The 12,970-nt window shown below is 39.3% G+C and overlaps 1 protein-coding gene across 3 annotated transcripts in view; it reads right to left on the bottom strand.

The window, feature by feature from the left end:
- Positions 1-3,022: 3,022 nt before the first annotated feature.
- The window catches only part of PDE8A (phosphodiesterase 8A), a 262,392-nt gene continuing 252,444 nt past the window's right edge, over positions 3,023-12,970 (bottom strand). For all 3 annotated transcript variants that reach the window (XM_027852080.1, XM_027852081.1, XM_027852082.1), the window contains 2 exons: positions 8,457-8,586; positions 3,023-4,453 (listed from right to left, as the gene is read on the bottom strand). In XM_027852080.1, the coding sequence (XP_027707881.1) occupies positions 4,347-4,453; positions 8,457-8,586 (237 nt within the window). In that variant the 3' untranslated portion in view covers positions 3,023-4,346. The remainder of the gene's footprint in view (positions 4,454-8,456; positions 8,587-12,970) is intronic.

The following is a 12,970-nucleotide window of genomic DNA, read 5'->3' as shown; positions in this document are numbered from 1 at the left end:
ACCTGAACAGGAGGGGATTCATCCCCTCCTGGGGAGTTCCTGGGGGCACTTAGAGCAATAAGTCAATAGGTAGTCTGAATGCATTTCATCCAAGTTGGAGGCAGTAGGGGATTTCCTGTATACTCAAAAATGTTTAACAACCAGCTCTCAAAAAAAAAAATGAATACATAACACACTTTTAATTTAAGTGTAGACAATCAACAAAACAATTAACTTCTCATTTGTATCGTTTACTGATTTCCAATGCTCCCACTGAAAATGTAACAATTGGCTCTCCAGAGCAGTTCAAGCTTCCTGTCGCCATCCTCTCACCTTTTTCCCTTCTGGACTGGGGTTTACTTCTTTTGTAAGCTGACCAATACAGAGAAGAACTATATTGTCTGGGAGGGGAAGCTGTGGTAGTTAAAACCACATTTGAGGCTGAGGAGATGCCTCACTACATCATTGTCTCAGAGCACTCAGCCTGCCTATAGCTCAACCAACCAGATCCACTGAGTTTTATTTTTAGTAGGTTCAATTTTGTTTTCACCCACATCCTCAGACACTGAAATCTGTGAGTAGATGAACTGTAACAAAAAGCTAAATTTGTACAACCACTGGATTGATCATTCTGACACTCCTTCTAGAGTCTACAAAATCTGAAGCTGCTAGCCCCAGCAGCAAAAACAGAAACCTTGTCTACCTGACACCTACACCTGAGAAGAGGTCAATTGTGGATAGCCAGGGGGTCCCTTTTTGAAACTAAGTATAAGCATTTATGACTTCTAGTCACATGAAGTTGGTGAGTCCAGGAGGGAAAAGAGATGAGGGCATGGCCTCCATGGCAACATGAAATGTGTTAGTCCCTACAATGAGCTAGTGACCAACTGGGATGAGCTAATTCTTCAAGACACTAAATGTACATTCTTTATTCTTCTTCACATGTCTACTGCAAAGCCTTGACACAATTAAACAGGTCCATGAAGAATGCTATCAGGAGAGAGAAACTAAGAGCAATACAGTAGTGTCTCACAAAGCTGATGAATCACTATGGGTCTTGTATAGAGAAGTGTAGGAAAGATTTAGAAGTTTGGCTTCCACAGCAGAACACGGGGAATTCTGAGGAGGACTTCCTAGATCTTGCAGGTAGTCCCTCAACCAATCAGAAAGTGTCCCAAACACTGAAATACACGACTTCCTTAAGACGGAGCTTTAGAGACCAAACCAGGTATAACAGGTCGGGGTCAAGGACTAGGCAAAGACTCCAATAAGCTTACTGAATATTAATTGACACACCCCGAGGGTGGAGATAGCCACTATTTTTGAACACGGGACGCATGACTGGGAGGGGTTAACATGTCAAAGAGTAACATGGGATGGGCAGTTCAGGAAGAGTGTAACCCAAATGAGCTGGTCCAATCCCAGGTCAAATGGGAGGAGTATGGATTTTTACTAACCATTCAAAAGTTTACTCTGCTTCTGTATCAGCGCACATATGCCGTATTAGGGTTTGGTATGCCTGCTTCTTGGGAGAAGAAGCACTCCTTCACACACTCTTGTAGATTTGTTTTTGTTTCAGATTTTTCTAACAGGAGAGATCAGGGATATGCTATAGGAAGTCTGAACTGCTCTGGAGAGCCAATTGTTACATTTTCAGTGTGAACATTTACACCTTGGTAATCAGTAAATGCTGATTCCTGAAGTCCTCCTCCCATGCCTTCTTTCATCGTAGAGTAATGATGGCATCACGTACTCGGAGGCTATGCTAATGGAACCTAAACCCTGGTGGCCTAACCAAGCTGTTTGTCACACTGGAAAGAGAGCCAGATTTGGAGTCAGAGAAACTAGGTTTGAATTTGATCTCTGTCCCTTGTTCCCTGGATGACTTTGAACAGATTGCTTCTCCTCTCTGTGTCTCAGCTCTGTCATTTGTAAAATGAGGGGGGTACACTAGATGACTCCTAAGGTTTCTTCAGGCTCTAAGTATATGATCCCAACCTAAGCCCTTCATTTTGCAGATAAAGAAATTGAAGTTCAGACTAAGAACTTAAGCTTTTTCAGGTATTAAGCTGCAGAACCCAGATTCAAATTCTAGGTTCCCGATTCCAAATCCAGGCTCCTATCATCTGTACCATTCTATATCCAATCTGCAAAGACCTAAAGTTTTAGTCCTGGATGTTTAATTTTTGTTTTTTGTATCCTCGGTGCCCAGTATAGCATCTGGCACTTAGTGGGTGCTTAATAAATAATTTTTGAATCATTGGTTGGCTTTGTCATTAACTGGCTATGAAAACCTGGACTCAAGGCCTTCATTTCCTCATCTGTAAACTCTAAGATTTCTTTTAGCTTGAAATGAACAGTTGTCTAGATGATAACAAGGTATCCTTCCAGCTACAAAACTTTGATTTAAGAGTCTAAGGAAAAAAACCATAGTGAAACTTAATAGTAGGTTTCACATTAAACAGAATCAATGCATTGAATCTCTTTCCCTTTCTTCTTTCCCTCTCTCCCTCCCTTCCATTGCTGATTGACAAGGAAATTTGATCAGACCCATTTCAGACCTGGCTCTCTTCATGTAGCCCGGTGGCCCCCTCTTCTAGGGGGCTCGCTACACAGGTACCTAATCAGCTGTTTAGCCCTACTACCACTTGGAACCTCTGGGCTCAAGCAATTCCATCAGCCTTAAGCCTCCCCAAGCAGCAGAGGTTTACAAGAGTGTGCAACCATACCTGGTATTGAATTTTCTTAAAAACTTATTTGAGAAGCAGTATAATGTAGTGGATAGAGGGCCAGCATTAGAGCCAGGAAGATCTGAATTCAAGTCGTGCCTCTGACACATACTGGCTGTGTGACTTGGGGTAGGTCACTTAACCCTTTGTGGTCTACAAAACTAAGACTATCAATGCACAACAGGTGCTGAACCACACTGGTAGTAGAAGTTCGTTACACTAAATCACAGATCTAATCCCTATCCCTATCAGGAAGTATCTCGGGGAATGAAAAAATATAGAATATTTTGAAAATGAAACAGTTCAAGCTTAGACACTTCTTAAAATATATGTTTTATTGTTTTCTGGTGTTTACTTCATTCAAATTGTGAAGGTACAGAACCTTTACAAATTTCCAGAGTTAAAGATTTCCACTGCCAAGGAAAATAGAGAGGCTATAAAATGCTGAGATTCACTAAATATTCCATTGTTTAATTCCCTTGTCTATGATATGGAATGCTTTGTAGAAATACTGTATAAAATAAGGCAGACTTTTGATAGGGAACTTAATTATAAAATTTTAAAGGAGAAAAAAAGGATCAGTCCCAACTTTTTTTTCCCCGTCTGACCAAGAGTTGTACAATTTCACTTTGGGAAGTCTTCGGCAAACAAGAGCAGAGAATGATAGCTAGCGTAGCACAGCTCTGGTGTTTCTGGAGCAGAAGAGTCTTTCAGACCTTTGTACTCTGGAGTGAGTGAGACCTGTCAACCAAACAACCTTCTTTGATTAGCATAAATCAGAGACAACAGTTAACATACACAGTTGCCCATAGAGTGCAGTAAAAATGTGTGTCATTGGATAGTATTTTGTCTTTGCATTATGAAAATAAAAGGTCTGTACATCAAGTAATGCATATCAATGAAATGAATCATGTAAATTTGTAATGGCATCTAAAGTTGGCTTTGGCTTTTAAGTATTTATAAATTCATAGAAAATATTGAACATCTAACAAAATAAATAAAACATATTTTAATCATAGATGCTAACAATCAACTTCAAAAAAATTCTTTGTGGTTTTTTCTTTACATTTGCTACTAAATTTCTTTTGAGAGAAGTCACTTTCAGTAGTGCTCAGAAGTGAATGATTGCACCTTCTGTGATGTGAAAAAATAGAAGATGTCTATTTTTCATAGAACAAAAACTTGTTCATGAAGAGTTGCCTTTAAATGTCTAATTGTTATTAGCAGTTCTTAAGTGCTTAACCCAGCACAGAACATTCTCCACAAAGCTATGAGTCACCAATGGGGATTTCTCCTTCACTTGTTGAATTGAGGATCCAGGAATTTCTTCTATCATCCTTCTAAGCTGCATTGTCTTGTATGATGAGAATGCAGACATATGGTTCATGTTTGACCTTCTTCAGGATAGTCTCTGTAGCCATCCATCCAGTGTAACATCATGAGAAAGACTGACTCTACTCCATGGGTTTTCAAGGTTGAAGGCCATAGGAGTCTGCCACATTCTTTCCAGATCCTCAAGTGCACGGGCCGGTCTGACTAATACTGAAAAGGCCAAATGATTCTGGCTTAAGATGAACCCAAGTGAGCTTGAGGAACAATGCATCTGGATGCCTGGGCTGGGTGGGGGAGGAGCAATCGCTATTCAGGTGGTGGTCGTAGGCTTCGGTGCTGCTTCTCATCTAGTCCCTTCCAGTATTTAAAGTTGTTGTCCAGATGCTGCATTAAGTTGGGCAGATCTGCAAAGGCTACAGAGAAAGATGTCAATGCACCAACCTCTAGTTTTGAGCTTTAGGCTTTGAAAGGAACCCCTTGAAAAAAAACCCGTAGGTCTTTTTTTGTGATGGCAAAGAACTAGAAACTAAGGGGAATCAACTGGGTAATGACTGAACAAATTATAGTATATGAATGTAATGGAATACTATTGTGCTATACGAAATGATAAAGGGTATGGTTTCAGAGAAACTTGGGAAGACTTATATGAACTTATGCAGAGTGAAGTAAGAAGAACCAGGAGAATAATTTATTTAACAATGATACTGTAAAAACAAACAATTATGAAGAGTTTAAGAACTCCGATCAACACAGTGACTAACCATGTTTCTAGAGGACCCATGGTAAGCCATACTATCCATCTCTTGACAAAAAGATGATGGATTCAGTGTACAGATTGAAACAGGGTTTGGATTTTGGATGAGGCCAATATGGGATTTTTTTCTTGGCTATACATATTTGTCTCTCCTTTTTTTCTTGGGGCAGGGGGGAGGAAGTGATGAGAAGAGAGAAAATAGATTTTTGCTCATTGAAAATATTAAATTAAAAAAGGAAATGGATAAAGATCCATTATGAATGTACATGACTTATATAACTGAAATAGCCACAGTCAACTCTAATTTTCTATGGGTTCAACATCTTAATTGTAATTTGAGGAAAATCTTGCATTTAATCTAATTGATCTTGTACAAGTGACTTTCTATCTGTGGACCTCAGTTTTCCTTATTTGTAAAACAAAAGGGTTGAACTAATTGATCCCGAAGGTCCCTTCCAATTTTAAAAACACCTACTAATTATTTGCTTTGCTGACACCTCAGTAACTCAGTAATGAGGGCAATGACTGTATAATATAGCTTTGCGGAAATCCTTCAAGGCTCAATATGAGTTCTGACTTTTTCATGACTTTCCAAAACTACTCCAAACTATGGGGATCGATCCCTTCTTTAAATTTCCATAACACTGATTGTCTTTACTTTTCATTTGGCCTTTCGTCTTGTGCAAGGTTGAGGCAACTCTTGTATTTGTACTACCACTTAACTCTTACGCTGTTATTTAACTTTTTATGAGTATTGAACAAGAGGACCTGGTCAATTTGATGAGGCAAGTTGTTCCTCATTAATTAATCACCTTGATGGAGATAAGCCTTTGTTTGGGACATCGATTAAACTTCTTATGGAGGGTGCAGACACGACCATTAACAGTTCGCTAGAGATAATTTAGGACATCTCCTTTGCTTGGATACTTGGCAACCCTTTCCCATTTCATTGAGGATAAGTGATTTAAATCTCAGCATTTGGGGATAATTTTATTCACTCAAGTTATTTGTGGATCAGAGCCCACTTCTTTGCTCTGAACCTATACAAAGGAGGAGACAGACCCAGGAGATCTAGTCTGAACACAGACCAGAGACCAAATACTTCAGATCAGACCTTAGTACCTGGGTCTGGAACTTGCATATCAGCATAGCCACTCAGAGACTCATCCTTTCCCTTTGGACTTAGAGTCAGGAAAATCTGGGTTAGAATATTACCCTTCATATTTATTAGCTGTTTGACAATGGTTAAGTCACTTTTCTTGGTCTCAGTTTCTTTACCCTATAAGATGAGGGAGTTGTTTTTGAAAACCTCTAAGGAAACTTCTAGCTCTAAATTTGCGAACTATGATTCCCTTGGCCTTCTAGAAAGAGGAGAGGTCCCTGAATAACAACAGCATTTTGTGGTGAAGAACGTTAGGTACATGGCTCTGGAGCTGGTAGCAAGGGACTGAGCTATATTTTAGAAGGGAAGGGAACAAGTTATTTATTATATACATGCTATAAGCCAGGCGCTATGCTCAGTGTTTTACAGATATTATTTCATTTGATTTAGCTGAGCGAAACCTGGATTTTACCTTATGATACTACTGTGAGTTAATCTGACTATGTGAGTCTGAGGAGAAGGAGTTGGAGTTGGACTCTTTAACAAGCCTGAGTTCATTTTTCTTCTAGGGAATAAAAATTTTTAGGGTTTCACTGAAAGCCTGGAGGCCTCTATGGATCCCTGGGATGAAGGTAAGAACCAAAAGAATGTAAGGAGCTGCCTTTTCTTGTGGCCCCAAATTTGTTTTCCTTCTTAGGGGAATACAAACCCTAAGGGTAGTACTCTAAGACTGGGGCCCTCTATAGGTCTATAGAAGGTGGAACTCACGGGAAATTGATATAAGAATTAACATTTTTTTTAATAGTCTACTGTGAGTCCTTTGTATTGTCCTGAATTTTTTTTTTGGTAGGCTGTTCATTATCTGAAAGGCATTGTTACCTTCAGTTCTTATTTGGGAACCAGGGACGCTTTTACTCACATCAGTGGAAACTGAAATATAGACAGGAACTATATTGTAAGGTGGAAACCTTTCTCTGGGTGGAGGCAAAGGAAGTCAAACTGACATGATTTGGAAGGCATTCCCAAGTCTGAACCTGCTCTTTGTAAATCTAAAGCTTGTGGTTCTGGACTTCAGGCTACATCTCTATAGAGTTTATCTTTCTAACTAGACACAGTGTGGTATGGTGGAGACAGAACTGAATTAAAACCAGAGGCCCTGAGTCCAAATCTTGGCTCTGCCTCTTACTCTCTGTGTAACTCTGGCACATCACTTAACTTCTCTGGGCCTCAGTTTCCTTATATGTAAAATATGGTATTGGACTAAATGGTATGGATTTAGATTCAGGGGACTGAAGTTCAAATTCTGGCTCTGCTACTTACTGCCCGTGTGACCTGGGGCAAATCACTTCTCTGGGCCTTAGTTTCTTCATCTGTAAGATGAGGGGGTTGGAGAAGAGGAGTTTAAAGTTCTCTCCTGGTTCTACATCTATGATCCTATAATCTCTCCTTTATAATTTCCCTGAGGGTGGTACTATCAAATGTACTTATTTGTATTCCCCAAAGTGTCTAACAGAGTAGTCAATAGTTGATAAATACTCAGTAAATATTCGTTGTATGAGTATTTCAACTCCTATCTGGAACTATTTTCTACCTTGTAAGATGGGGAGATGGGTGGGGCACCAGTGTAATAGATAAGCTATGGTAGTGGCTTCCAGCTCTGAATATACAATTCTATTTTCCTATTTACTTAAAAGTTTGCTACCCCAACAGTTAACTATCTTCCTTGTTCCAAAGAAGTTTTGAGAAAGGGCAGGCTTTACCCTGCAGAAAGAGATCAGTCTATTCTCTACCAACCATGGAATGTATTACATAGAGGGAGCAGTGTCGGGAACCTAGGCAGTTTCCCAGCCTTATTTGAGTCAGGTCTTCCCAGCATGTCTGGGAAAAATTACTCTGAAGTGAGGATGAATTCCCAGACCATCAAACACACTCCCATGCAAATGTAAGAACAACAAGTGACAAAGCCAAATAGAAATGACTTAAAAAGAAAAGATTATCTACCCTTTTAGATGCTTATGTCTATTAGGACGGATAATCAAGAACCAACTGCACAAATAAATAATTTGAGTGTTTCAGATATCGGCACAACTCTGACACCTTCTCCAAAGAAGCAATGACTTTACGGGACTTAGAGTCTAAAAGCGGAAACTTTTTGGCAGGGACCCACATAATAGCTTCATAACCACATTTGTATTCTCAGTGTCCAATCACAGGAAACATAATTAGGCCATTACAAGAGAGCTAATGTTTTCAATACTGTACTTCAGTCTTCAAGGACATGATTGAAATACACTTGGTGCTGCTTAGTTTACAGAAATTCCCTAACGAGGTTGGTTCTCCAGTCTATTTGAATTTTACAATGACAAGCGCATTCCATTTTAGGAAGATTGTACCTAGGTATGACTGGAGGAAAATATCCTTTGTCCTCTTACTCTGGTTAGGTTGGTTTGGAGGCATTGTTTTGCTTTTTGATCAGAAGTGAAGTGAAAAATTGTGACCCAGATGCAAATAGTGTCAACTTTTAATTTGGAAGGAAAAAATATGCCAGATGATTTCTTACCGTCCCAAGCATCAAACATGTCTGTAATGAAGTAGTCAATGAATGAGATTTGGGATTTGGGGATGCTGCAAGTGTTTCTGTCAAAAACTGGCATTACCACGGGTAAATCTTGCCTCTTCTCTTCATCAGTCTGCCAATTAGAAAATATTCCATTCATTAGAAAACATTGTCAGGATTACTCATTGGCATCAGGTCATACTCAACCTAGTTTTAGGTAGAACAACAACACTTAGGAAATTCTTTTTTTTGGTAGATGGGAAAGGCTTAATTATAAGGAGCCATTATCATGTCAACAGCCAAAACAATCCAATTTCATTCAAAGGTAACAACTTATTCTCAATGTGAGACTATTTGGGGGCCAGAAGTGCTTTGAGATATAAATGTCTATAACATGGTGATAATAATAACATATTGATGATTTTTTTGAGGCACTTCAGGAGAAACTCTCAAGCAACAGCTACCAGTGAGATGGCAAGATCTTTTCTATAATCCCTAACATGCTTTGACATTATTTGAGCATTAATGGCTATCTGACCTTGGACAAATCATTGAATCCCTCTAGACCTCAGTTTCCTCACCTATAATATGAAGGAGGTTGGACTTCTCTGGTCCCCATTTTCAGTGGCTCCCTATTGACTCTATTAAAAAATATAAACTTCTCTGTTTGGCATTTAAAGCTCATCATGACTGGCTCCAGTCTATCTTTCCAGATGTATTTCACATTATTCCCCATTGCACATTCAAACAAAAATGACCTGCTTGCTATTTCCTTCTGAGCCATACTCTTGACTCTGCAGATTTTCGCTACTGTACCATAGCAACCACTCACCCTGGAAGCTCAGTCTACCTCCTTACTATTTCTCACATTGGAAGCAGCCTCTGGCCAGTGGTCTTTTCCTTGGATTGTCTGGTTCTTCCCACAACTTTTATTTGAAGGAAGATGTCTGGCCAATTATATCTTCACTCATCTCCAAGTTGCACTCTCAACTCTTCTAATTTTTTTTTTTTTTTTTTACCATGCCCTCATACCAGGTAATTCCTGTTTTCAGCTTTCTTTTATGTGTTGTCTTCCTTTTCTAGAATGCAAGTTCCTTGAGGCGTGGTACTGTCTTTTTTTCTGCTTGTATTTCTATTCCCAGCACTCAGCACACTCTGGAGCTCATAGTAAGTGCTTGATAAACACTTGCTGATTGTTTCATTTTCATATGCCCCATTCTAGGTCCTTTTAAGGTTCCACCTCTGTGCCAAATCCTAACTTGGGCCTTTTCTGATCTCCTCTCTACCCCCACTGTTGTAATTGCTCTCCTCCTAACCTGTAGTTACTTAGTATTTACTTATCTGGGTATGTCACTATAATGCAAACTCCCAGAAGGCAGGGATTGTTTCATTTTTTTTTTGACTTGGTTTCTCTAGCACCTATTTTAGTGATTCGCTTGCTGAATTGAATTCAATTTACAATTTATATTCGTCCTGCTCATAATGATATCTCCTTTCATTCATGATAAATTATTTTTTAACCAGAAAAAATTACTATTTCTCAGGATCTGGAGTAAAATGTGGCTCTTGGTCCAGTGACTTAACTCCTTTGACTATATTATTTAAAAATGCTGTCATGTATAGAGCTTGTCTGGGCATACCAGCAGTTCTGGCCTATGCTGTATGCATTCCTATGTTCCAAAATGCCTTTAGATGACTGATTTCCTAAAATACACTCTCCACAGCATCTGTTATAACTTTTCTCTTGCCTCCCCAATCCACCACCACCACCAATGCCTCTCTTCTCTCTTAAGGACTCTGCCTCATTATTTATGGTCAAAATTAAGGCCATCCATTTCAAGCTCACTTTTCTCCCCAGTTCTACTCACAAATCTCTTTACCATGTTCCCCTATTCTTTCTTTCTTTCTTTCTCCAGTTGAGGAGGAGGAGGAGGAGAAGGAAGAGACAGAGGAGGAGGAAAAGGAAGAGAAGGAGGAGGAGGAGGAGGAGGAAGAAGAGGAAGAAGAGGAGGACGAAGAAGAAGAAGAAGAAGAAGAAGAAGAAGAAGAAGAAGAAGAAGAAGCTCTTTTTGTTCAGGCAACCCTTTTACTCATGCTTTTAATCCTATTTCCTATTCCAACTCCTATGGGAGTTTGCCCCTTCAATTATCTTTGCTCTAATTTTCATTTCGTCCTCATCCATTGGCATTTTTGTGCTGTTTACAAGCATGTCAGGATGTTCTGAATCCTTAGAACAACATTCACTTGACCCTAATCCCTCCTCCACCCCCAGCTATAATTCCTCCCTGTTTCACAGCCAAACACCTGGAAAGAACTCTCTAGATTTCTTGCCTCTTATTTCTCAATTCCTACTCACTTTTCACCCCTTTGCATTCAGTCCTTTGACCCTAATACTCAACTGAAATTGCTCTCTTGAAGGTCGCCAATGATCCCTTAATTGCTAAATCCAATGACCTTTCCTCAATCCTCATCCTTTTTGACCTGCCTGTAGCTTCTGACAGTACTTATTACCCTCCTTCTCCTAGATACTCTCCTTGGGTTTTCATGACACTGCTCTTTACTAAATATCATCCTACCCATCTGCTTGTTCCTTCTAATTCTCCTTTGAAGGTTCCTCAAGGTATCACCCCTATTTGTACGCGTACTCAAGAGTTCTGTCCTAGACTCCCTTCTCTTTCTATGATCTCTCTTACTGATCTTGTTATTTCCCATGGATTTAATTATTATTTCTATTTATCTCACTTCTCTCCTGGGTGTCTGTCCCACATATATCTCTTTACCTAGTTCTCTCCTGAGTGCATGTCCCACATCTTCAACTGCCAGACATGTCCTGTTGGAATCTCAATTTCTATGTTAAATACAAATGATCTACATGTTTAATACAAACTCCTTATTTCTGGCAAGGGCACTAATCTAATTACCCAGGTTTGCAACTCCAGAGTAATCTTCAACTCTTCATTGTCCTTCACTCTCCACATCCAATCTGTTGCCAAGTCTTATTAATTCTATTTACAACATCTGCATCTGTTTCTTTCTTGCCATTCAAACAACAATCATCCTAGCTTAGGTCCTTGTTGCCTTTTGCTTGGACTATTGTAATAATTTATTTATTGGTCTCCCTGTTTCACCTGTCTCCCTTCTCTAATCAATTCTTCACATAGTTGCCAAATTGATATTCTTAAAGCATAGATCTAAACCTGTTTGAATTCTCTGGGCCTCAGTTTATTCATCTGAGGAATTCATAATTTACCCCAGAGGCAATAATGAGCAACTAAATTTCTTAATCACAAGAGTGATAGTATAACTTGTCAGAAATATTGTAGAAGAGATTCCTGCTGAATCTTGTTGAATTCTTGTTGAATTCTTTTTGATATAGAGGTTGGACTACATGCTGTCCAAGGTCCCTTATAATTCTGAGTCTCTATGATTCTAAGGATGCATGGAAAAGTGGAAAGAGTGATGACTAAGACTGGGGAGACTTGGGTTCTCATCCTGGCTGTTGTTCAGTCAATTAGCATTTATTAAGTGTCTATTATATGCTAAGAACTCTGCTAAGTGCTGGGGATGTGAAGAAAAGAAAAAGATTGTCCCTGCTTGCAGGGAACTCACAGCCTAATGGGAGAGACAACATACAATCAATTATGTACAAATGAGACATACAGGAGAAGTAGGCAATAATGGGTAGAGGGAAGGCATGACTATTAATTGGCTATCTGACCCTGGACAAATCATGGAACTCCTCTGAGCCTCAGTTTCCTCACCTGTAATGTGAAGGAGGTTAGACTAGATGATCCTTTTAAGAACCTTCCCAGCTCTGAGATACAAGGATCTATGTCTTTTCTATATGGCTATGTTAGGAGTCCAGTGAAATCTGCATGCTAAGCTTACTAGTGTTTCAATAAAAAACAGGGATTTGCCTGTAAATGTACAAGCCTTCTGACTTTTACAATTTTTTTTGTCCTTGAACGAGAGCTGATCGTTGTCAGGAGTGCACGTTATTCCTTGGCATGCTTTGACTAGAATAAGTTCTGTAGGCAAAACACGGACCCAAACTACAACCAATATAAGAATACTGGTGAAAAACACCTCAGAGGCTAGAGTATAAAAGTTGGCATCTGAACACATTTTCCAGAATGTGTTTAGGAGCTTTTTGACACATACAAGTAAGGTCATTTCAACACAGAATTGTGATATTTTAAAACTAGATTTCAGTAACCATGGCTTGTACCTAGTTCAGTTGATGTTTCTCACCAGGCTACAAAGTCAATCACTTGTAATTATTCTCGATCTTTCTCTCCATCCTCCCTTCCCCCCGCCCCCATCTTGGGCACCCCCTATATTTGAGCCTTGCTACAATTCTGTGAGGTAGGCAAGGCAGGCAAACACACACATACACATATATAGATAGAGACAGATACACACATTTATATAGAGATGTATATTTACTCTGTGTGTGTGTGTGTGTGTGTGTATATATATATATATATATGTATATGTTATAACTCCTGTCTTGCTCA

Source organism: Vombatus ursinus, unplaced genomic scaffold (assembly GCF_900497805.2).
Source record: "Vombatus ursinus unplaced genomic scaffold, bare-nosed wombat genome assembly UNPS02009205.1, whole genome shotgun sequence".
NCBI classification, from domain to species: domain Eukaryota; kingdom Metazoa; phylum Chordata; class Mammalia; order Diprotodontia; family Vombatidae; genus Vombatus; species Vombatus ursinus.
The sequence above is the reverse complement of the archived record's forward strand: the minus strand, read 5'-3'. Positions and strand labels throughout refer to the sequence as shown.